The sequence below is a fragment of the Hyaena hyaena genome, unplaced genomic scaffold, assembly GCF_003009895.1.
Source record: "Hyaena hyaena isolate Hyena2069 unplaced genomic scaffold, ASM300989v1 scaffold_78, whole genome shotgun sequence".
In the NCBI taxonomy this organism is placed as follows: Eukaryota; Metazoa; Chordata; class Mammalia; order Carnivora; family Hyaenidae; genus Hyaena; species Hyaena hyaena.
In genome coordinates this window covers 3,880,844-3,904,392 of record NW_024080710.1, presented here as the reverse complement: position 1 = coordinate 3,904,392, position 23,549 = coordinate 3,880,844, and the positions used below count along the sequence as shown (strand labels likewise).

General features: G+C 41.7%; 2 protein-coding genes across 10 annotated transcripts in view; one reads left to right on the top strand and one right to left on the bottom strand.

The window, feature by feature from the left end:
- The window catches only part of DCUN1D3 (defective in cullin neddylation 1 domain containing 3), a 41,616-nt gene extending 39,742 nt beyond the window's left edge, over nucleotides 1-1,874 (bottom strand). The window contains exon 1 of one of the 2 annotated variants that reach the window (XM_039233674.1): nucleotides 1,809-1,874. The gene's annotated coding sequence lies outside the window, so the exon portion shown is untranslated. Of the gene's footprint in view, nucleotides 1-273; nucleotides 322-1,808 lie in introns of those variants that run through there. The other variant, XM_039233675.1, reaches the window with a different exon arrangement.
- Nucleotides 9-22,432, top strand: LYRM1 (LYR motif containing 1). 8 transcript variants are annotated; one of them, XM_039233685.1, is made up of 4 exons: nucleotides 9-71; nucleotides 15,612-15,771; nucleotides 19,869-19,961; nucleotides 21,350-22,432. In XM_039233685.1, exons 2-4 carry the CDS (start codon nucleotides 15,613-15,615, stop codon nucleotides 21,464-21,466), a joined length of 369 nt encoding a protein of 122 aa, XP_039089616.1. In that variant the 5' UTR covers nucleotides 9-71; nucleotide 15,612; the 3' UTR covers nucleotides 21,467-22,432. The 8 variants fall into 8 exon arrangements, with proteins under 8 accessions (XP_039089616.1, XP_039089612.1, XP_039089611.1 ...); XM_039233681.1 differs by lacking the exon at nucleotides 9-71 and adding an exon at nucleotides 170-396; XM_039233680.1 differs by lacking the exon at nucleotides 9-71 and adding an exon at nucleotides 170-444.
- The last annotated feature ends 1,117 nt before the right edge of the window (nucleotides 22,433-23,549 follow it).

The following is a 23,549-nucleotide window of genomic DNA, read 5'->3' as shown; positions in this document are numbered from 1 at the left end:
AAGAGAGGCGGGGAGGAACGGGTGGAAGATTGCGTCACAACGTACGCAAAGACGCACGAAGCTGTAGCCAAGTAAGGGCAAAGACCTAGCGACGAGGAGGGAGGGGCTAGGAGGAACTTGGACTGGACCATTTTTTTGACTAGATTTGGGGGGAGGATAGCGGAAGAGGTAAAGGGAAACTAGGGAGAGGATGGAGTAGGCTATATTGTTGCTTACACAGCCGAATATGGGCTAGAGGATGAAATTTAAGGGAGACTCGTGACTACCCCCGACCTGGAACTAATGCTCCCATAGAGGTCCTCCGGGTGGTTTGGTCCGGCCTGGCCTACCGGACCTCCTGACCTCCGTCGGCCGCGGCTCTGCCAGACTCCCGGCGCCGCCTCCTCCTAGCCCGCGGTAGGCTGCGGCGCTTCTGTGGGTGGGGGAAGGCAGGACTGACGCAGAGTGAGTGTAGGGGATGGAGACGCTGACTCCTGGCGCGGGAGACTGGGGGAAGGGGTTGGCTCCCCAGGGGCAGGGATGGGGTAGGGGCGGGGGTGCGACGTTGCTAGGAGACGTGCTTGTGTGACCCCAGCCTCGCGAGGGCGGCTCGGTGTCGTCGCCACTGGCCTCGGGAACCTGCCTAGGGAGGTGGCCCGAGGGCAAGGAAGGGAATGTATGGGTTGGGGACGCTGAGATGCTTATTTGGGGCCCATCTCAGACGTTTCTGAATCGTTTGGATTCCCGAATATAAATGGGAGATTAGCAGGCGCTATTCTTGGGGCAAGAGGCGTCAAGCTGGGGAAGGTTGATCCAAACGAGGCCCCGTACAGGCTATGGAGACTGTCTAGAATAGTGAGAACCAGCTTCTTATTACCTCGGTCTACAAACAGAGCCAGACGGAGGCCTTGCTCTGTGACTTCGAGTCCGGAAAAAAGTTAAAATGTAAAGTTAAAGTTAAAATGTAAATCAATAAAGAAGGAAGATATCTGCAAGTAAGACGATAATACCGGATGAAGTGGTAGAAGATAGGAGGAGGGCCACTCTAATCGGGTAGAGCTCTTCATAGAAGGCCGGGTTTCACAGAGTTGCGAGAAAAAAGAGAAGCCAGGGAACGGACTTTCTAGGTGGAAAAAAGAGCCAACGGAAAGGGTTTTGAGAAAGGAAACGGCGAGAAAGCCAGGTGGCTGGAGCAAAACACAAGGGCCAAAGTGGTCTGTGGTGGCGAATTGGCAGGGCCTGATCAAGAACAGCATTTTAGCCCAAGGTAAGGGTTTGGCTGTTATGTTACCTGAGGGTTTTGAGAAGGGGAGTGACCTGACCTGATTAACATTTTTAAAAAAATGATTTGGCTGCTGGATAGAGAAGGGTAGAAGTTGTCAGACCTGTTAGGACGCTGTTGCAGTAGGCCAACGGGTAGTGGCAGTGGAAATGCAGATCATTAAATTCAGAATGCATTTTGGAAGTAGTTTGCAAGACTTACTGCCGGATTGGATGTGAAATGTATGGGACGAGAAGAAACCAAGGAGAACTAGTAAGCGGAACAGTTTGGAATGGAATATCCTAAGTTCTCTTTTGAATATACTAGGTTTGATAAGTTTACTAACCATCCAGGTGAATGAAGATGTCAAGAAGTTGGATATACAAGTAAGGGGAAAAGTCCTAGAGAAAACACACAGGCTTTTTAAGAGACATTTAGAGATTCCCTGGAGAAGAAGAGAAGCCAGCAAAGGAGACTTGACACAGATAAAGCCTCGGAGATAAAAGAAGGCTCCCTTAATATCCTGCAATAGTAAGACTTACTCACATAATCAGTGAGACTCACTTACCCAGCAGCCAGCTTCTATTCATCCTCTAAACCCTGGCTCAGATCTCTTCCTTCTCTTCCTCCCTCAGCTGTCAGTGTTTTTGGACTTGTGTGCAGGTGATTTGTGTCCATTACAGCAAGCCTGACTTTGCTTGTTAATTGTTCATATGTCTGACTCCCCCGTGGGCTATTTTTTCTTTGTGTCTTGCTTCTAGTACAGAGCTTTTTGCTCAAAGGGTTATAGATAGGTAGGAATACTGTATTCATAAGGTATCAGTCACGGACTTCAGCAGCTCTGACAAAGGGGCTTTTGTCCCGCTGCTGCTGTCACTGCCAGCCACAATCTAGATATGGTTAATCTCATAAAATCTAGAAAGGATATTAGAAGAAGTATCAGAAGGCCTGGGTTTCAGTCTTGGATCTGCTGCTGACCAGCAGTGGCATTCATTGGAGAAAGTCTTTTTCTTTGAGCTGAAGGGGTTGGTCTAAATTAATGATTGCAAATAGGCAATACAGCTAGCTATTGCTTGCAAACATATCGTTCTGCCTCCAAAATGATTTAAATTTAAATTCTTTTTAAAATTGACTTGCCAACATTTAAAAAATAGACATCAAAATCCAGTTTTTCAGCTTCATTTGAAAAAAGAGAATCTGGCAACACTAGCCTAAAGTTCCTACACTGCATCAGTCACCTGGAGCCAGTAAGCCTCTTCCCCCTTTGTATGTGGCTCAGTGCCAAAGGTCTCCTCTCTTTTCAGCTGTCTGCCTTACCCTTGTGGGCATTTGATTTGCAGTTCTTGGTCTTGAGCTGTGCTGTTCCCCAGTAGCCACAGCTACATGGAGCTATTTATTTTTTACATGTAGGTATTTAAATACAGTTTTATTTTTTATTTATTTTTTTTACAAATAGTTTATTGTCAAATTAGTTTCCACATAACACTCAGTGCTCATCCCCACAAGTGTCCTCCTCCATGCCCCTCCCCCCCTCCCCCCCACATCCATCAGTCCTCAGTTTTTGTCAGCATTCAAGAGTCTCTCATGGTTTGCCTCTCTCCCTTTCCCCCACCATTTCCCCCCTTCTTCTCCCCCTTGTTCCTCCGTCAAGTTCCTCCTAATCCTCCTATATGTGCAAACATATGATATTTGTCCTTCTCTGCCTGACTTATTTCGCTCAGCATAACACCCTCAAGGTCCATCCATGTTGCTACACATGGCCAGATTTCATTGTTTCTCATTGCCATGTAGTATTCCATGGTATAGATAAACCACATCTTCTTGATCCATTCATCTGTTGATGGACACTTAGGCTCTTTCCATGTTTTAGCTATTGTGGAGAGTGCTGCTATGAACATTGGGGTACATGTGCTCCTATGCATCAGCATTAAATACAGTTTTAAATGCCAGTTCTCAGATGCAGTAACCATATTTCATGTGGCCAGTGGCTAGCTACCCTGCTGGACATCAGTTAGAGAATATTTCCCTCATTGAACTACATTCTGTGTGGGCGCCTGGGTAGCTCAGTTGGTTGAGTGACCAACTCTTGATTTCAGCTCAGGTCATGATCCCAGGGTTGTGGGATGGAGCCTGCTTAAAATTATCTCCCTCCGCCCCTTTCCCCTGTTCACGTGCTCTCTCTCAAAATAAATAAATACTAGGGGCGCCTGGGTGGCTCAGTCGGTTAAGCAGCCGACTTCGGCTCAGGTCATGATCTCATGGTCATGGATTCAAGCCCCGCGTCGGGCTCTGTGCTGACAGCTCAGAGCCTGGAGCCTGTTTCTGATTCTGTGTCTCCCTCCCTCTCTGCCCCTCCCCAATTCGTGCTCTGTCTCTCTCTGTCTCAAAAAATAAATAAATAAATAAATAATACTAATAAATGTAAAAAGGAAATACATTCTGTAGGTCAGCACTGGACTGCAGGAGCTTGAAGGTGTTCTGGGTGTAAACAGTTCACACACATAAGGATGGACCAGTCATTGCTCCTGCTGTCAAGGGATTTTGTCTAGTAAGGAGCTCTGTTGCCTCTGCAGATGAGAAAAATTGCTCATTTGGTAGATACTTGATACATGGAGGGTATTTGGAAACTGTTGTGAAGTCAGGGACCACTACTCAACGTGAAGTTATTCATCATATGGTTAGATCAAGGGTCAAATGCTAGAAAACTCCAGCTGTATCTAATGTTATAACCAAAACCCTTTAGTCAGTTTCCTAATCCATTTCCCTAAGAAATTATCACAAAGGAGGGATTTAAATGCTAATCTAAATTAAGTGTTTCTTGTTCTCCAACTTTCCTAGTTCCTATGAAGGGGTGAAATTCTGGGTAGTTATGAATGAATAACTGGGGTTGATTTTTAGCATTGACCTAGTTTTCATCTATTTCCAGCACACATACACACCCACACATGTCTAACACCTCATCCTACTTCTGCTAACTGGTTCTTACCCCCTCTGACTGACCCTTACTTTGTCTCCTAAAATATGCCAATAAGGAAACAAATACTACCATTTCTTTTGAATTGAAGGGCCAAAACTTGGTTTCCATTTAGAATTTCTGTCTCTGAGGGGAAAAAGAGCTATATCTCTCTTGGTTACAGTTGCCTGATTGGAGTTCCCCTTACAAGTATAATCTTGTGCATGCTCCTATGCTGGTATATTTAGAATGAGCATACTTGCTTCACATGATTTTGTTTTGGATAATTTAGAATCCTTTCAGACATCAGTATTTTTGGTTTTTCCCTGTGTTCTGGAGATTTCCCATATTGCAGGGCCTAACCTAATTTCTATTCCTTTAAGTAAAATGAAAACATGATCTACCTTCCACTCCCTGCCTCCTATCTCTGACACAACATATTGTCACTTTCTGTGTGAAAAGATGGTGTTTCAGAGAATAGCTGTGGTATGATTAAGTACACCACACAAGCATATCCTGAGATTTGCAAAACAGTGTGTGGCATTACACTTCCCTTTTTGGATTCTAGTAACCAAAAACTGAATCCAGGACAGGAAACAAGTCCGTGGGGTGTGTGTGTCTGCCTGTCTGTATGCTAATTGAGAGGAAGGGAGATAGAGGGCAGAGATGTGTGGGGCACAGCTTAACTTGAAAGTTATTATATTAGATTTGAGTAAGGATGATACTGTATAGGATATGGGTGTACACCAGAAAGTAGGAAATATAAGAGATGTAGGAGAAAAACAAGCCAAAGGATAAGCAAGGAGTAAGAGATAAAGGAAAAAAAAATAGGAAGGGAAGTCTGGCCATGGCTTCAGTGTTGGCACCTGCATTATATTTCCAGTAAGAAGTATGTGCTGTGGTCTGAAGATAAGCAGTGCCTCCAACAGGGTTATTTACTTGTACTGAAGAACAATAGCCCTTTACTGTACAGGCATTATTAATGATCAGAGGGAAACAGCTTTAGGAAAATCCATCACTATCACAAAGCAATAAATTCACCAACAGGCAACATGCTTCTTTTCCCTCTTCTGCAGACAAAGCTTAGCATAGATAAAAGAGGCGTCATTGTTCCTCCTTAATTTCCTCCTATTTAGGTGACATTTGCCTTTGTTAACTCCCAGTGCTAAGTGATTTACATGGATTATCTCATAAGTAATCCTTACCACAACTCTTTGAAGAGGGCTCTGTTAGCCCATTTCACTTTTTCAGAAACTGAGGCTCAGGAAGACTTTACCAGTATAGCTAAATCAGTATTAAAACCCATGTCTGACCACTTCAGAACCCATTTTTTCACTAGTTGCATTATATCTTCTGTTCCTTACATATGTGGAAAAAGTTTGAATGCCTAAAACCAAGACAGTCATTCTCTACTCTGCTTTCCCGGGCAAGAAAATCTGTTTGTTTTGGCATTATGAGAGCATTTCAATTCGCTAGAGGTTTTCCAAATGACAGAAGCTTTAAATAACAATTTTGGAGGTTAGTTTCTATCCCTGAGCATTTGGGTGCAATGGATCTTATTCCCCAGAAGGATTTTTTTCCCAAGAAAAAATGTGTCCGAACCATATTTTTTCTATATGCTTGGTTCTAAGCTTCATGGAAACAGTAAATCATTTCATTCCAGTGGACCAACCCTTACTGGCCTTTAAAGAACTTAAGAGTAAGGGTTACATTATTATAACTGTAAGGATGGAACTGATAAGGTCTCCCCAAACCTGACACTCAACAGCAGCACTCTTGAAAACATCATTGTCAGGGTTATTAGTATTTTTTTTTAATTTTTTTTTAAATGTTTTTATTTATTTCTAGGAGAGAGAGAGAGAGAGAGAGACAGTGTGAGCAGGGGAGGGTCAGAGAGAGAGGGAGTCACAGACTCTGAAACAGGCTCCAGGCTCTGAGCTGGCAGTCAGCACAGAGCCCGACGCGGGGCCCGAACCCACGAACCGCGAGATCATGACCTAAGCGAAAGTCGGACGCTTAACCGACTAAGCCACCCAGGCACCCGGGGTTATTAGTATTTTTAAGTGTTCTAGGGTCTTCGCTTGGGAAACGTGGCCCACATACCACCACGTATGTACCAGAATGAGAATGGACATTACTGGTGACTATTCTTTGTGTGTATATTTATTCTTCTAACATATATTTCAAGCTCCAACTTTGTGCCCAAGAGTGTGATGAATGAGGCATAGTTCCAACCTTCTTTCTCCCTCCCCAAAACACACACAATGGAGGAAGAAAGGTAAACCAGACAGAAACTTACGCTAGAATAGGATGAATTTATGATACAAGTTTGCTGGAGGTGCCTGGAGTACACACAGCAGAGACACTGAACCTGTTTCAGCATGAAGAAGGCACTTTACAAAAAGAAATTGAAATCTAAGAATAAAAACCAATGGCTAGGCAAAGAATATTTCAGTTGTGTGAATTTGGACCTTCATTTGGCAAAAAGGGGGTGCCAGATCTAAGGAGATGGGGCAGCCAGCCTAGGGACAGGGACCGGCCAGCATGGGTGCACAATGAACACATCAGACAGTGATTTCATTTGGTGAGTTTCATAATCTCCACTGCCCACCCAATCATAAAGTGCTTGGGAGAGAAATTTAACTATATTATATTCATTAGTTATGATGAGAAAAAGAAAAATTCCACCTAGGGGCAGATAATGAAAGAATGGCCAGAGTCTTTCCTTCTACCTGGGGCTTGAAAGTCAGTTAATTCCCATTGCCTTTTCTGTCCCTTGTTTATACTGCAACACTTTTTCTTAAGTAGAAGGCAAAGCCTCATGAGAGTCCAACAGTGGGAATTTTGACATTCCTGAGACCAGAGTCATACTTCTATAAATTTCATCTGGAGAAGGAATTTTCATCTCTGCTCTTAAACTCCTCAGTGTTCATGCTGTGATGGTCTTTCCAAAGGTGAGGGAAAGGGTGAAGTGGATAAATGCCCTAATACCAGCATATCTTCCCGCAGGCCTCTTAGAAAGCCAAACATAAACATACCGCGTGTCTGCACGTGCTGTGTAGATTGAAACCTACCCAGACCTTTCACTATTTCCACTCATCACGAAGTAGAAGGGTGAGTGGGTGATGTGTTGTGTTTAGTTTTAGGAGATTAATTACCGCCCCATTACGAACTCCAAAATAAAAATGGGAAAACTCTTGGTCAGGGAAATAATCATCCAGGTTTATTGGCTCTGAATCCCAAATCTCCTGTCAATTAGATGGTATTAGGCAAAACTTTTTTCACCACATGCAAGATATAGTTTGAAAGTCAGCACATTTTATTTTATTTTTTTAATGTGTGTGTGTTGAGAGAGAGAAAGCAAGCACAAGCAGGGGAGGAGCAGAGAGAAAGGGGAGAGAGAATCCCAAGTAGGTTCCATATTGTGGATCACGCTGTGGAGCCTGATATTGGGCTCAGTCTCACAAACTGTGAGATCATGACCTGAGATGAAATCAAGAGCCAGATGCTTGACTGACTGAGCCACACAGGCGCCCCCAAATCCAGCACATTCGCTCAGTCAGTTGAGCATCTACCTTCGGCTCAGGTCAATCTCGTGTTCACGGGTTCGAGCCCTACATTGGGTTTTGTGCAGACAGCCCACAGCCTGGAGCCTGCTTTGGATTCTGTGTCTGCCTGTCTCTCTGCCCCTCCTCTGCTCACTCTCTGTCTCGGTAAAATATTAAGAAAAATTTAAAGAATAAAATAAAATAAAAGATGTAAATTAGACCATGATACTCCAGCTTGCTTAAAATCTGCCAATGTCTTCCTTTTGTTTGTAGAGTACAAACTCCTTTCCAGGGCCTCCCCTCCCAACCTGTGCTAGATTCTGCTCACCTGTGGCCTGACCCTCCCCACAGGTTCTTGCTGCACTAACATTGACTTGTTTACCACCTATTAGCTTTTGTTGGTTCCCACCCTCTTCCTGAACCACCCTTCCCTTAACTCTTCCCTTGAACAGAGACCTTCATGTCATTCAGAACTCAAATGCCACTTACTACCCAAAATAAAGTAACCCTGCCTCTCTTCATTTGAGTCATATTACGAGTTTCATTCCTAGAGAGCACATACCACCATTGGAAATTGTTTTTCTTGTATGTTATCTACTCAGCCACTAGAATGTAAGCTTCAGGGGGGCAGGGACCACGGCTGCTTATCAAGGTTGTGTGTCCCTAGAATCTCCTGTGCGTGGTCCCAGTGGGTACCAAAAGGATGGATGGTTGGGAGGGATGGGTAAGGCCTGCAGAGTGGTAGCACTGAAATGAGCCCTGGCGAGTCTTCTGTGATGTCCGCTCCTTTTGGAGTGATGCCTTTTGGAGAGTTGCCATAGCGAATGGAAAAGCATCCCAGTCCTGCCAAGTGCACAGCGTCTTTTCAGGTGCTGATGTGCAACATAATTATTAAGGATGGGCAGTTGCCCTTCCCCCACTCACTCTTGTACACTCTCACTCTCTCAAAATAAGTAAATAAACTTTTTTTTTTAAAAGGTTGGGGGAGTGCTGGGTGGTTCAGTCAGTTGAGTGTGTATTTCTTGATTTCTGCTCAGGTTATGAATTCGAACTGAGTCTGACTTCGCACTGACTGCTTGGGATTCTCTCCCCCCCGCCCCCTTCCCCTGCTCATGCTTTCTCTCTCTCTCTCAAAAAAAAATAGAATTAAAAAAGGGCAGATGGTATATGGAAAACCTTATTAAAAGGTTATTCATATCAAGGTGCAAAAAACGGTCTTTTGCTGTTTGTGAGAAGGGAATAGAATTGTTGAGTTCCCTTTGTCTCAAACTAGCCAAGCTCTTTAAAGCAGTTAACAGACATTCAACCACATTTACTGAGATTGAGCATTCTATTTAGTGATTAAAAGTTTGGGCAGGACTCCAGACTGTCTAGGTCTGGATTTGAATCTTGGCCTCACCTCTTTTTTTTTTTTTTTTTTTTTTTTTTTTTTTTTTTTTTTTTTTTTTTTTTTTTTTTTTTTACTGCTTATTTATTTTTGAGAGAGTGAGCAAGCACAAGTGGGTGAGGGGCAGAGAGAGAGGGAGACACAGAATCTGAAGCAGGCTCCAGGCTCTGTACTGACAAGTACAAGCCAAATGCAGGGCTCAAACTCACAAGCTGTGTGATCATGACCTGAGCTGAAGTTGGATGCTTAACCAACCAAGTCACCCAGGCGCCCCATTTTTTTTTGAGGCTTGACTCCCAACCCTGAGATCTAGAGTCTCTGCAAACTGAGCCAGAGAGGTTCCTCCAGCCCTACCTCTTCATAGCCAATGTGGTCTTGGGCAAGTTACTTAACTTCTCTTTGCATCAGGTTCCTGCTTTGTAAAGGGGTGATGGTAGTTATCTACCTTAAAGAATTGTGGTGATTTGGGGAGTTAACATATGTAAAGCACCTAGCAAAGCCTCTGACACAGTAAGTACAAAGCAAAGTTTAGTATTATTATACTTATTCTAGTGTGAAAAACAGTCTCAGCCCTGCAGGAATTCAGAGACTATGAAGAAAAAGACTCAATGAAATTGCAAAATATCAATAGCTGGCTAGGACAGAAGCAGAGTAAAAGGGGCTGCAGAAAAACTTGGGAGCAAATAGGTGTCAACTAGGTGGGGTGTGGTAACTAGCAGAAAATAAGCATTGTAAGTGGATGGTGGCTCAGCCAGAATAAACACCAAGGCATGACCTTGCAGAGTGCCTTAGAGCTGTAGCTTTAAAACTTGTGTTTTTCGCACTCTGCATCACAATTTTTACTGTTATTACCCGTATTTTAGGCCAGCTTTAAAAACTTTTCTAATACAGAGGCGCCTGGGTGGCTCAGTTAGTTAAGTGGCCCAATCTTGATTGCAGCTCAGGTCATGATCTCACAGTTCACGAGCTTGAGCCCCACATCAAGCTCTGTGATGACAGCACAGAGCCTACTTGAGACTCTCTCCCTCTGTCTTTGCCCCTCCCCTGCTTGCAAATGCATACTCTCTCAACATAAACATTAAAAAAACCTTTTATAATATATTCATCTCAAGGAAGCTCTGTATTCTGTGAAATCAAAGTCACACTATTAAATTGTGGGTTTGATAGGCTATTATAATACATTATACAATTTTTGTACATCCAAAATTATCACCTCCCCAACCAGTCTTTGGGACACCTGCTGTAGGGGGAACTTCTCCCAACTGCAACCAGAGACCAAACCACACTAACAACAACATTTGTCAGCCTTTTCTTAGTGGCACAGTCTTCACTTGGATGCTTAGTTGTGAATTTTTTCTTGGTACTATGTATATATGGGATACACTTTTAAGAAATGGCCAATTTCAGGATACCTGGTTGGCTCAGTTGGTTTAGCGTCCAACTCTTGATTTTGGCTGAGGTCATAATCGTGAGATCAGGTTGGTGAGATCAAGCCTGGTGTCGGGATTTCTGCAGACAGCATGGAGTCTGCTTGGGAGTCTCTCTTTTCCTCTCTCTCTCTCTGCCCCTCCCCTGCTCGTGTGCTCTCTCTCTCTCGCAAGTGTTTTCTCTCTCTAGAGTGCTCTCTCTCAAAATAAATAAGCATTAAAAGAAGAAGAAAAGGCCAGTTTCTAGTCACATTTCCTCCCAGGAACATTTCATTATCTCTTACCTTTCCTCATTCTGGGGCTTTGGGGTTAGGAAGTAAAATGAAACAGTTTGACAAAATGTCACTCTCAGAATAAAAGTTACAAAACTTTAAAAATTCTATAAGAATAGATTTTGTGGCCAGTTGAGACTGGTTCAGTTGTGGTCCTCTAAGGGCACCTGGCTGGCTCTGTCGGTGGAGCCTGCGACTTTTGATCTCAAGGCTGTGAATTCAAGCCCCCTATTGGGTGTAGAGATTACTTAAAAATAAAATCTTTTTAAAAAATATCATCCTCTAAACAATTTGATATTCCTCATGTTGCCTGTGGGAAAATCCCAGTAGACCTCATTACATCAGATCAACCCATGAGACTAGTAAAGAGCCATCTAAGCTTTGCATCAGTAGTGAGAGATCATTGATAGCTTCAAAGAAATAAACGTTGGTTTCAAGCCATTAAATCCATAGGAAGGAAAATTCTTAGGGAAAAGGCACTTTTTCTAAACAGGTTGCTTCATAAGAACAAAGACAAAAATATAAACCAAAGGGGAAAGCACTTGAAACAAAATTTTTTTTACACGGTCAGTTTCAGTTGTTTCTAGAATTCCAAGCTTTCCATATCATAAGATATTTTCATTTATCAGCAGGCATTTGTTAAACACCAGTTATGGAACTGGGTAGGTGTCAAGGATTGAGCAGTAAATAAGATGGACATTATTACTATCACCATAAACGTGAGGATCAATTGGGGGAAGACAGACACTAAAAAACCATAATTACTTGAGTGATAAGTGCCACAAAGAAGAAATTCAAGAATCCATGGGAAGGTTCAACAGAGACCAGATCCAATGCATGTGGTGACGGGAGGGAGAAGGATTTTCTGAGATGTTCATGGGAACTGGAGGGAACTGGGAACTGAAGGATGAGTAGGGGTGAGTCAGGTAAAAGAGAGGGGGTCAGGAAAGAGCCTTTTAGAAAGAGGAAATAGTATTGGTGTATACCCCTACCTATAGTAAGAAAACATGATTCCCTCAAAGAACTGAAAGAAATCCAGTAAGAAAACAACAAAAGAGGCATTTTTCTTTTGACTTTTCTCTGAAGACTGCGAAGTGTTGTTAAGCTAGACTTGCTAATAGTGTACAATGGGGAATACAGTGCTAGACCCTTCTCTCTGGAAATCTTTGGGACTTGGGTTTTCTGGGTCATCTGATGTTGGAGAAGTAGATATCACTTAATCTCCCTTTCAGGATTAGTTTTCAAAACACTTAATACATTAATTAAGGTGTTTTGAAAATAGTCCTATTAAGTACTGATTGTTAGTTAAGTACTGCCTGTGACCTTGAGTACCCTAATTGCAGGGCCATGTACCTGATTATGGTATATGATTAGTTACAGTTTGAAGCTGTGGCTCTTTCGAGTAATAGAAAGAAACCAAAGAAAGTCAGGCTTTGGAGAAGGTTGCTGCTGTTTTAATATGCCATACCTCTGTCCCTTTCCTCAACTGCATGACACTTCCTTTCATCTGTTAATGACAAGGAAGTGAAGCAATCATTAATCGTAGTTACAGACTCTCTGTCCCTCACAGGAACTGACTCACGTATTTTCATATGAAACCATGGAGTTTTAGGGAGAACCAGAAACTCAGAAACCTGTTTCCTTACCAGGAAAAGTCATCATCTCATGGGTTTTTATTACGATTAGCCACAAAGAATGATGTTCTCTCCTGGTTTTTACGAATTTCTCCTAAGCATTTTTTTCTGTGAGGCACCCATGGACGTCAGAATTGGTGTTGATTATAACTTTCATCTTTTTACTTTGAATTGGGTGAAGCAGTGCTTTTGACCTTTTCAGCAAATGATTAAGCCTTGGTTCATTCCTCATGGCTCAAGAAAGGTCACCAGGGTCAGGGAGCAGGGAGGCAATCATATTCAAAAGAAATTCTAAGGTAAATTCCTTGCAGGTACTTAGAACTTCTAGATGAACTCACTTCTTCCCAGCTCCCATCTGCACTTAGCTGCCCAAGTTCTCATGTGCTCAGGACCACCCTGAAGCATACAGTCTCCATATGTTACACCCATATGTTGGGTTGGAATTGAGTCGTGTTCCCAAAGGGCAGTGAGAAACCTACTTCCTCATCCTGATGAGCCTGTCTAGGAAAGCCCAGTACTCATAACGAGGTGTTCCAGTGCCTGGATCTGTTCTTGTCTTCCCAGCGTACCCTTTTTTAAAAGACTACAATATTCATTCTCTAAAATGTGATTAATCAGAATTCTTTAGTATTGAGACTTTTTTTCTGTCTTCCCTTACCTTCTGAATTTCTTTTAGATATAGCAGTAAAAGTAAATAGTAAAGACATAGTCTAAAGTCTTTGCATAAGTAAGAAGAGAAAGAAAAGGAAACACCTAATGTTCATCAGTAGAATATTAGCAGGAGAATAGACAAGTATACTGGAACTGAACTGCAGTATTGAGAACGTATGAGCTAGGACTACATGTAACAACATGGGTGAAGCATACAAACAGGAGCAAAAACAGCAAGTTGCAGGACATAATACCTTAAACAACATGGGTTTGAATTATGCAGGTCCACTTAGGCACATTTAAATTTCTTTTGCAAATACAGAACAGTACTATAAATGTATTTTCTTCATGATTTTCTTAATATTTTCCTTTCTGTAGCATACTTCATTATAAGAATATAGTAGATGATACATATGCATACATATGTGTTCATTGACTGCTTATGTTCTCAGGCTTCATGTCAACAGTAAGCTATTAGTAAAGTTTTGGGGAATCAAAAGTTATTGTAGATTTTTGACTATGTGGAGGTCAGTGCTCATAAGCCCCATATTGTTCAAGGGTCAGCTGTGTAAGGTTTGTAAACTTGCTAAGCAGTACTATAGAATGTTAAGTGTAAAGATATGTGTGAGAAGATGAATAAAAAGTTCAGGATAGTGATTCTTACTAGGACAAAGGAAGGGAAATTTGATTGGAAGGGGATACGGTAGGGGTAGGTATATAATTTATTTAAGATACATTGTAAATATATGGCTGTAAAGTATATTCTCTCTATCTTTTTTTATATCTGAACTATTTCAGATAAAATAAAATGACAAGAATTTAATTTTTTTAATGCATTTAGGGACACCTGGGTGCCTAAGTTGGCTAGGTGTCTGACTTCAGCTCAGGTCATGATCTGATGATTCGGGGGTTGGAGCACCATGTCAGGTTGTGTGCTGACAGCTCAGAGCCTGGATCCTGCTTCAGATTCACTGTCTCTCTCTGTCTCTGCCCCTCTCCACCTCCCCCCTAAAAAAAAAATAAATAAAATGCATTTAGCTTTGGGGAATATACTTAGGTTGGGACTCAGCCAAGTTTCTTGAAATTAAAACTGATGTTTCAGAGTAAAAACCCAAAGAGGCCACAAGCTCTTCAGTCATCAGCAAGATCTTCAGTTATACTTACTATATAGTTCTTACATGGACAAGGAAGCAGACCAACAGTTTTGAGAAATATTTTCAACAAGGTTATGATGAACTAAAAGAGAGGTTGCCACCTGCCAGCCTCTGGGTAGAACGGAGTCTACAGACTCAATTTGTTTGGCCTTCATGATACTCACACTTTCAAAAAGAATGAAATCAGTATCTTTTTTGAGATTTCACATTTTAAAAAATCTTGATTGCTACCTACTAATAACTATCAGGAAATCTGGCATTCCTAGGCCCTCATTTCTTCATGGCAGAAGCTGCCTGATGCTGAGTAGCAACTGTCCCTTTTCAGTGGCGGGTGGGGGGTGGGTATATCTTCTCCTGGCCACTGTCTCCACCCAGCCAGGTTCTCTCATTTTGTTAGCTGCCAGGCCTGGACATGCTTGAATTTGCTATCCCTGCATTAAACTCAAGTTACTTAATTAGAAATTTTAGTTATTTGGGACACCTGGGTGGCTCAGTTGGTTGAGCATCTGAGTCTTGATTTCGGCTTGGGTCATGATCTCAGTTTATAGGTTTGAGACTCACATCAGGCTCCATGCTGACAGTACAGAGCCTGTTTGGGATTCTCTGTCTTCCTCTCTCCCTCTATCTTTGACCCTTTTCTGCTCACACCTGCGCACACACACAGTCTTAGAATAAATAAACTTAAAAAAAAAAGAAAATGTAGTTATTCAGAATGTGCCTTTTCCAGGCACTCTGGTAAGTGCTGTAATTTCACAAAAATACATACTAAAAGCATCATTCCTAAGATGATGTAAAGAATTTACTGCTTTAAAGTGTAGTAGATTTGAGGGGCGCCTGGGTGGCTTAGTTGGTTGGGCGTCCGACTTTTGCTTGGGTCATGATCTCGTGGTTCGTGGGTTCAAGCCCCGCGTCAGGCTCTGTGCTGACTGCCAGATCAGAGCCTGGAGCCTGTTTCAGTCTGTGACTCCCTCTCTCTCTGACCCTCCCCTGCTCACGCTGTCTCTCTCTCTCTCCTAGAAATAAATAAAACATTAAGAAAAAAATCTTTAAAAAAAAATAAAGTGTAGTAGATTTGAATTTTGGTTTACCGTGTTTGTAAAAATGGCCATTGTAGCAAATATGAACTCTGAACCATGGGGTGATAATACCAGCATGGCTGACAGATAGCTAGGTGTTCCTATAGCATGTTCTGGCAATGCTACCAAACAGATCTGTTGAGAAAGAGCAATTATTTCCAGACTAATTAAAGAGCTTGGTTTAAAAAAAAATGTACATCTGCCTAGCTGCCTACTGTCAAATTGAATTTTCATGCAAATTTTCCCTCTTCTATTTTGGTGGGTCTGAGGATGACAACAGCAACACGACAAGAAGTTCTTGGCCTCTACCGCAGAATTTTCAGGCTTGTGAGGAAATGGCAGGCGGCATCAGGGCAGATGGAAGACACCATTAAAGAAAAACAGTACATATTAAATGAAGCCAGAACACTGTTCCAGAAAAACAAAAATGTAAGTAGGACCCAATTGGAGATCTTAAGGAGGAGGGCAGTTTCTTGTGATATTTGTTCTTTCTCATCCTAAAATTGAGAGGACTGAACAGCACAGGTCAGAGTTGCAGAGTGTTGGGCAGGAGGGCCCAGAGGCATGGGCTAGCTAACTTGCCCACCCACTGGGAAGCAGAGCCCAGTCTGAGTTCCTCTGGTCATTTGTTTAAGGTCTCAGTCCAGCCTGTCAGTGCCTCAGCGTCCTGGGAAGACCCTATGAGCCAGGTGACAGAAGCCAGGCCAGTGAGGGTTTTCAGGGGAGGAACAGTTTGCACACACGGCGTCTGTTCCCAGCCCCTCCCACAGGAGGTGCACAGTTAAACTTTTTTTTTTTAATTCATAAACTATTCAAGGCCTCCGAGTATAAACCCATTCAGAAGGGAGTGAATAGGATAAAGACACAGGGTTCCCTTCACAACTTCACTTTGAACTCAAGCCTCTTTGGCTAGCAGAGTGAGTTTGCCCTCTGGGACCACAGAATTGGGTAAGATAGTGCCTCCATTAAGTAGTTTAACGGAACTGCACACCCAGACACCAGGGAGCCAAAAACCATTTGTAAGAGGCTTGATGCGACCCATCCCAACAAACTATAAAGCATTGGCTCTTAGCTCCTTACAAAGACTGCCTGGCACTAAGCATGCAAAGAGGCTTTCTGCTTCTGACTTTTCTTGCCTCCTTCTCATTGATCTCATGGAGTCAATACTGTCACTATTCCCCTCGTGACACTTCCTGACAATCTACTGTCTTTACTTTTCCCTCTGACCCCTGTCTCTGTGTCCTTTTGGGTCCTGTCTTCTCCACACACCCTCCTGCCAGCTGTCAGGATCCTCTGAAAGTCAGCCCTCTGCGCTGAGGCCCAGGGACCGTGCAACCACAGGGTTCCAGCTCCCACATCTGAAAACCCAGTGTCAGCCCCTCACCAGCCTCCCAAATGACCTCACCCCAGGCGTAACGATCCAAAGCAGAACTCCTCTTTCCACCAGGGTGCCTCCCCTCTCCAGCTTGCCCATTTCTGCCATAGCTCCTATCACCACTCTGCAACTCTCCACTCTCATTCTTTCATTCAGCAAGTATTTGAGTGCCCACCATGTGCCAAACATTGGACTAGATGTTGAGGACATAAAATGAGCAAAACCAAGACAGGATCCCTCAAAGATGTTTCAGAGTTAGATGGTAAGAAATGAAAAAATTACAATTGGGGTAAGCACTATAAAGAAACCTCCCAAACTATAGTATCTTCCCCTTCTCAGAATCTGAGGCCTCCCTGCTTCATAAAACCAACCTACTCATGAAGCTTCTGCCTTTCTGACCTCTCTCCAGCTTCTCCAAACTTGTCATGCCACACACCAGAATGTATACGCCTCATGAAGTCCTTCAACAGTTCTCTGAGGAATGGAAATAAAATATTGCAAGTGCTATTTCTCTTTATTTTTTATTGTATCCATTAAAAATATCTGTTTATGGGGCGCCTTGCTGGTTCAGTTGGGAGAGCATTGGACTCTTGATCTTGCGGTTGTGAATTTGAGCCCCACACTGGGTGTAGAGATTACTAAAAAAATAAGCTTTAATAAAATGCTTAAATAAAAAAATTAAAATGCCTATTTAGTGTATACTTATAAGGTTTTTGATATATTTAATGAACTGAATATATTTATAAATCAGTGAATACATGTATAGGAGCTATGGGCTCAGAAATTTTTATTGAAAGGAGTAAATAATCAAAAAGTCGAGAGACCACTATAACCTATGCCTGTCCCTAAGTAGTTGGTCATATTCCTTCTTCTTTGTTTCATTTATGTTGGAGTGGTCTCGCCAACCAGACTGCCACTTCCTTGAGCACAGAGACAATGTCTTATACTTTCTTATATATCCCATGGGACCGGCCTGTGGTTGTCACTAAATTCATGAGCATTTACCTTCTCCAGGAAGTCTTCCTCAATTTCTCTGCCTTCACTCAACCCCATGACAGCAATCTATTCTGAACTCCTCTAGAGCAATCTGCAGCGGTCATTGCCCTGTTGATTACATGCCTCCATGCCTTTTCTGTAGCTTTATGCATCATAGTTATTCTGCCCAGGTAATAACTTTGATAGTTGAAGGCAGGGACCATGGTCTCACAGTGTCTAGCCCAGTGCTGAAGAGATATCATAGCAGTATGTGCCCATTAAACCTTTTCAGGCTCATTTATGTGAGGACTGATCAAGGCCTTTAGGGTTTTCAGTTATGGCAGTAATCAATCCTTCCTTTGCCTCTGCTTGGACTGGCCCAGTGTGGTGTGAGTCAGAAGGAAGTGTGTGCCAGTGATGCAACCTAAATAAGATTATTTTGTTGTGTCTGGGGAGGAGGTACGTGGGTTTTTAATTTTAAGATATGTACTTATTTTGCCATGTATTAGGAAGAAAATAGCATATCAGATAACTACACAAATATTATGCTTAGGAGACAGTACATTTAAAGACAAGTTTAATGTTAGTTTAAATGGTGTGTGGATATAGCAGAATCTTGAAGGCAGCCTCTGAATGACTGAATTTGGAGAACTGTAACCCAGATTTGTTCAGATGGACAGCTGGAGTCCTGGGAGCCCTCAGCCCCCTCAGCCATACATATTTTTGATAGGCTTCTTTCTCTCCAGTCCCTTATGCAGACTTAAGTTGTTTCTTAGAACTTCACTTGCTGTAAGATTTTAATAATAATCCAAAGGTATTTCATGAATTGCTCTGAATCCTAATGGGCAAATGGGAACATGGAAATCTATTCCCAATGTGGACATCAGAGCAACAGCTTCTGAGAAGCAGAGGTCAGAAAGCAGAGCCTCTGCCCCAGGGGACCCAGCTGTAGTTCTGTGCACTGCAGTTCCTAGAACTCTTCTCTGCTCCAAAAGGTGCCATAGAACAGGCACGCCCTTGGAATTTCCAAGCCTTGCTGGCCCAGATGTCACTGTGGGTGTCATCTGGGACTGATACAATCCCAGCTCTGCTTTGAGGCCCATTTGCAAACTCTTAGCAGAGCCACGTGTTGACTCATTTTCCATCCTTGAAATGTAAGGGTTTCTCCTTCTACCTTCGTTTTGGTTTTTAGAGTGAACTTGTCATCCCTTTACTTGAAACTGGACTACCATGATTTGACTATTTGGGAATTTAAAAAGCCATTTCTTTCCCTTACCAGTGAACAGGGCAGTTTACAGTTCAAAATAAGAGGCGGATCATTCTCCAATACCTCAATATCTTACTTGGGGGGTTCTAGACAGCACTTGCTCAAACAGCTGGATTCACGTTTGATCTACATGGAGAAGATGTGGAGAAGCACTCTCATCCAGGGTGTTGGTGAGACTATAAATTGGTACAAACTCTTAGAGGGTAATTTGAATCCAGAGGGAATATCTGTAAGAATTAAAAATGCATGAACATATACCCTTTGACCCAGCAGTTCTCTAGGAATTTATCTTTTAGATATATTTGCATGTAAGCCAAAAACAATTTTAGTGGGATCCATAACAGAACTGTTTATAATGGCAAAAGACTGGAAATAACCTAAATATCCATCAGGAAAAGATTGATTAAATTATAACACGGCCTTATGTTGGAATTTTGTGCAGCTCTTAAAAAGAACGGGCAGCTCTCTAAATATAGAAGGAGCTACAACTTGTTGGGGGAAAAGTTAGGTTCAGAACAAAGTGAGCTATTGTGTGTAGGGAAAAAAAAACTAAATATATACACGTATGCTTTTATCTACATAGAATATCCCTGGGAGGACAAATACTGCCGATAATTGTGGTCCTTGAAAAGGGGGAACTGTGACAGGGGTAAAAAGGAAATTTTGTTTTTATATTATATCCTTTTGTGTTATTTGAATAATGTTTTACTGTGCGCAGGTATTAGCTATTGCCATAATTTTTTAAAAAGTTTAATCTACAATAAGTTTTATATTAAATTGCTTTTGATTTTTTAAAGTATCAACAGTTAAGTTACCGACCGGTGAGCTGAGAAAGTTGAAGATATACACCTCTACATAAGGAGCATTAGAAAGATGCTAAGAACCTCACCTGTTTTCCTTTTTTAATAGCTCACAGACACAGAACTGATTAAACAGTGTATAGATGAATGCACAGCCAGGATTGAAATTGGACTGCATTACCAGATTCCTTATCCACGGCCAGTAAGTGTGACTCCAGTTAACATGTAGTGGGTACTTCTCCTCACCAGCCCAGTTATTTCCAAGAACGTGTACCAAGAGGGCCAGAGTTTGTCGAACAGTCTAGAGCTTCTGTGGGAGGCATGTTGTTGGAAGTAAGCTATCCTTGCATGCCGCCAACCCATCACAGCAATCTAAAATGTCAATGAATGCCTGATTTCTCCCACTCATACAACTTTCCCACATATAGAAGGGAAAGCTAGCCCATATTTAGATAGATTTCTCTTTTTGACTTTCTTTTTTTTTTTTTTTTTTTTTTTTTTTTTTTTTTTTTTTTTTTTTNNAAATTTTTTTTAATGTTTTATTTATTTCTAGGAGAGAGAGAGACAGTGTGAGCAGGGGAGGGTCAGAGAGAGAGGGAGTCACAGACTGAAACAGGCTCCAGGCTCTGAGCTGGCAGTCAGCACAGAGCCCGACGCGGGGCCCGAACCCACGAACCGCGAGATCATGACCTAAGCGAAAGTCGGACGCTTAACCGACTAAGCCACCCAGGCGCCCCATTGACTTTCATCTTTTTTATGGAAATATTTTTATTTTCCTTATAATAAAAGTAAGGTTTGTTGTTAATAGCATTAGAGGAGTGCATGAGGTAGAAAGTGAAAATGGTCCAAAATTCTCACCCTGTAGATGTGACCGCTGTAACTGTTCGGTTGGATCATGTGAAAGTGCCAATACTCTACTCTTGACCTACGTATAAAAACAGTAATTTTACACTATATTGGCTCAACATAATAGTTTGGTAATATCTCCTTTGTCTTTTTTCTGTATTCGTTTATATATGTTTTCTTAAAGTACATGGGATCCTGGACATACTGTTTAGTGCTTACTTATTCTACGTCATCTGTCCTGGCCATCTCTGCCTCCCATCTTTTTAAATGGTTGCCACATATCCTGTTACAAGAATATACTGTAATTTACCTGGCAGCTGTATAGTAGGCATTTAGATTGGTCCCACTTTTCTGATCTGTACAGAATAGCTTTATCTACCCAAACTGTTTTTTTTGCCTTTGGATTCTCATCTCACCATGTGATCTGTGGTCATTGTTCCTTCCATGCAGGCAGTATGACAAAGAGCACAAACTCTGGAATCAGATCTGGGTTCAAATCCTGGCTCTACCATTTAATGTATATATAGGCTTGAACAACTTATTTAACTTCTCCATTTTCTCATCTATAATTGTTATCTAATTCCTTATGAGATTATTATAAGGATTAATGTGTGTAAGGATTTTAAGGATTAATGAGTCTATGTAGATTTAGTGCTTAGCAGGGAGCATGGTACTTAGTAAATCCTCAAGGAATAAGCAGCTGTAATGATTATAATTCTTAATATTATCATTATTCTTATTCAGATTCATCTGCCTCCAATGGGCCTTACCCCACTACGAGGCCGGGGACTTCGAAGCCAGGAAAAACTGAGGAAACTTTCCAAACCAGTATATCTCAAGTCTCATGATGAGATTTCCTAACCCAGAAGAAAATTTATTGCTCAGAATGATGAGCCGACTAGGTCTTGAATGTAAACCAGATGACAAAACCCTTCTCTTTGATAGGGGCAAAAATTTAAATATCTTCTTAAAAACCTATAAAATCTTGGTCTTCGCCCCACGATCTATGTTCACTCATCCTGATACTTCATCAGGGTTTTCTCATCTATAATTATCTAATTCTAATTATTATCAATTCCTAATTGCCCAAAGTGGATGACACTAACCATACAGGTAGATAGGTCATGGACCTTACACCCTCACTGAATCATCATTTGGAAACAAGACCAAGGCCTGTAGAAGGAAGACAAAGATGACAAAGCTTTTCATGGAAATGTCATTCGCCAGTCATGCCAGCTGATATGAAGAAATCAGCCAGCTGCTGAAAGTCCTCACAGCTACCATAAAACTATATACCACCAGAATTTTTTTGCCCCCCTCCCCCCGAATTTTTGCTTAAAAAACAAAGGTTTGCTTAAAAGTGGGCTTCTTTGTGTATGTTTTGTTGTTTTGATTATCCTAATTTCCAGATAAACAACCCTTAAAAAGTGTATTATTGAACTGATTGTGATTTTTCATGGAAATTTTACATGAGACCCATCCCTGCCCCAACATATACATACACAAAAGTACTTGTCTTAGGTAAATGTGTATGTTTACTTTATCTTAAAGCCTGTGATTACTTAGGATGGGTTTAGGATCCCAAAGGCTTACTTGAATCTCATACTGCATTCATTATGAGTATTTTATCTTAACATAATTAGAAAGTACAAAAGCCAAGCTTGTTTTCAAATTATGTCCAAACAGAAATGGCACAAAGAGAAATCAAAACACAAAGGATTTATACTCCTGCACGTGTGGAATCCCATGGCAATTCATATGTACCTCATTATCATTCCTACTGACCTCTGAAGAGGATGAGCATCACCAATAAAAAAGTTTTATCAATTTTGGTCTCTGTATTCTTTTCCAAAATGGCTCTGTGACCCTCAGAAGCAGCAGATGATAACGTCCTACCCATACCTAAGATTTAGGATTCCCTTGTCACACAGCTTCTCTAATTCAAAGTAAGCTTTATATTTCAATCTCAAAACCTGTTCCTGTGAGCAGAAGCATACACTTTCATGCCTCAGCAGAGTAGGTATTGCAGAGTTTGGCAATGACGTGGAGAACAAATATATCACTGTTGTAATAGCAAATGCATATTTAACACGGTTATAGCTATAGGCCTTTGGTGAAGAGAGATGAGAAATGTTAACGTGCTGGTAGATGTGTTGGCCATTGGGTGAGCACAAATCCCAGCTTGGCTTGAACAGGGAGACATCTGCTGTTCCATCAGTAACTCTCCTTTTGCCTGGTCTCATTGTGGAAGCATCTCCCTAGGTGGTTGTAGTGTTTAAGCATTTTCTCATGCAACATAGGGCCTGTGAAATCAATTCAAGTACTTCATCTGGTGGTCAACCATTGAAACAGTGATCTGTTCTTGCATTGGAGGAAAAACTGGTTCTGCTGGACCAAGTGAAATGTGACTTGCCTGTCTCCATCCTGGTCCCTTTCTAAGTAATTCAAGGTGATTTTGACTGTGCAGTTTTTGTCTTTTAACTGTGTTGAGTATAGAAACCAACCTTCCCACCCAGCTTCTTCCAAAATGGAAGTCAGTTGAATTGCTAGCTAGCCTCGTAAGTAGCTTCTGTGTGCCAGGAATCTTACCTAACTGTGAATTTTAGATGCCTAGCCTCCTTTGCAAAGGTGCATGTTCTAGTACACAGTAAGGTAATTATCTATTTACTACCAAGACTTCCATATAAACAATGTTTATAATAGCTATTATTTCTCCCTTTTTCTCTCCAAGACTATAAAATCTCCATCTTTGGTCTTTTAAAGGCAGAACCTATCTTCCCTACATCCCCTCTTTCAATGAAATTTTCCTCTAATACTGACAAGGACCGAAAACTCTTTACCCAACAGCTAGATTTTTAAAGAGCAAGGACTAACTTGGTGACAATGTTTGTCTGATGTCATCTGCTGCGCTATTTATAGTCAGGACCTGCAGCTTCTCATCAAG

What these genes read in the sequence shown, in the direction of transcription:
- LYRM1 (XM_039233678.1), top strand. Translation starts at nt 1,481, where the DNA reads ATGTATGGGACGAGAAGAAACCAAGGAGAACTA. An exon ending in GAAGAAACCAAGGAGAACTA is followed by an intron (nt 1,514 to 15,600) that starts GTAAGCGGAACA and finishes TCTTCTATTTTG; the next exon opens with GTGGGTCTGAGGATGACAAC. An exon ending in AGATTCCTTATCCACGGCCA is followed by an intron (nt 19,962 to 21,349) that starts GTAAGTGTGACT and finishes ATTCTTATTCAG; the next exon opens with ATTCATCTGCCTCCAATGGG.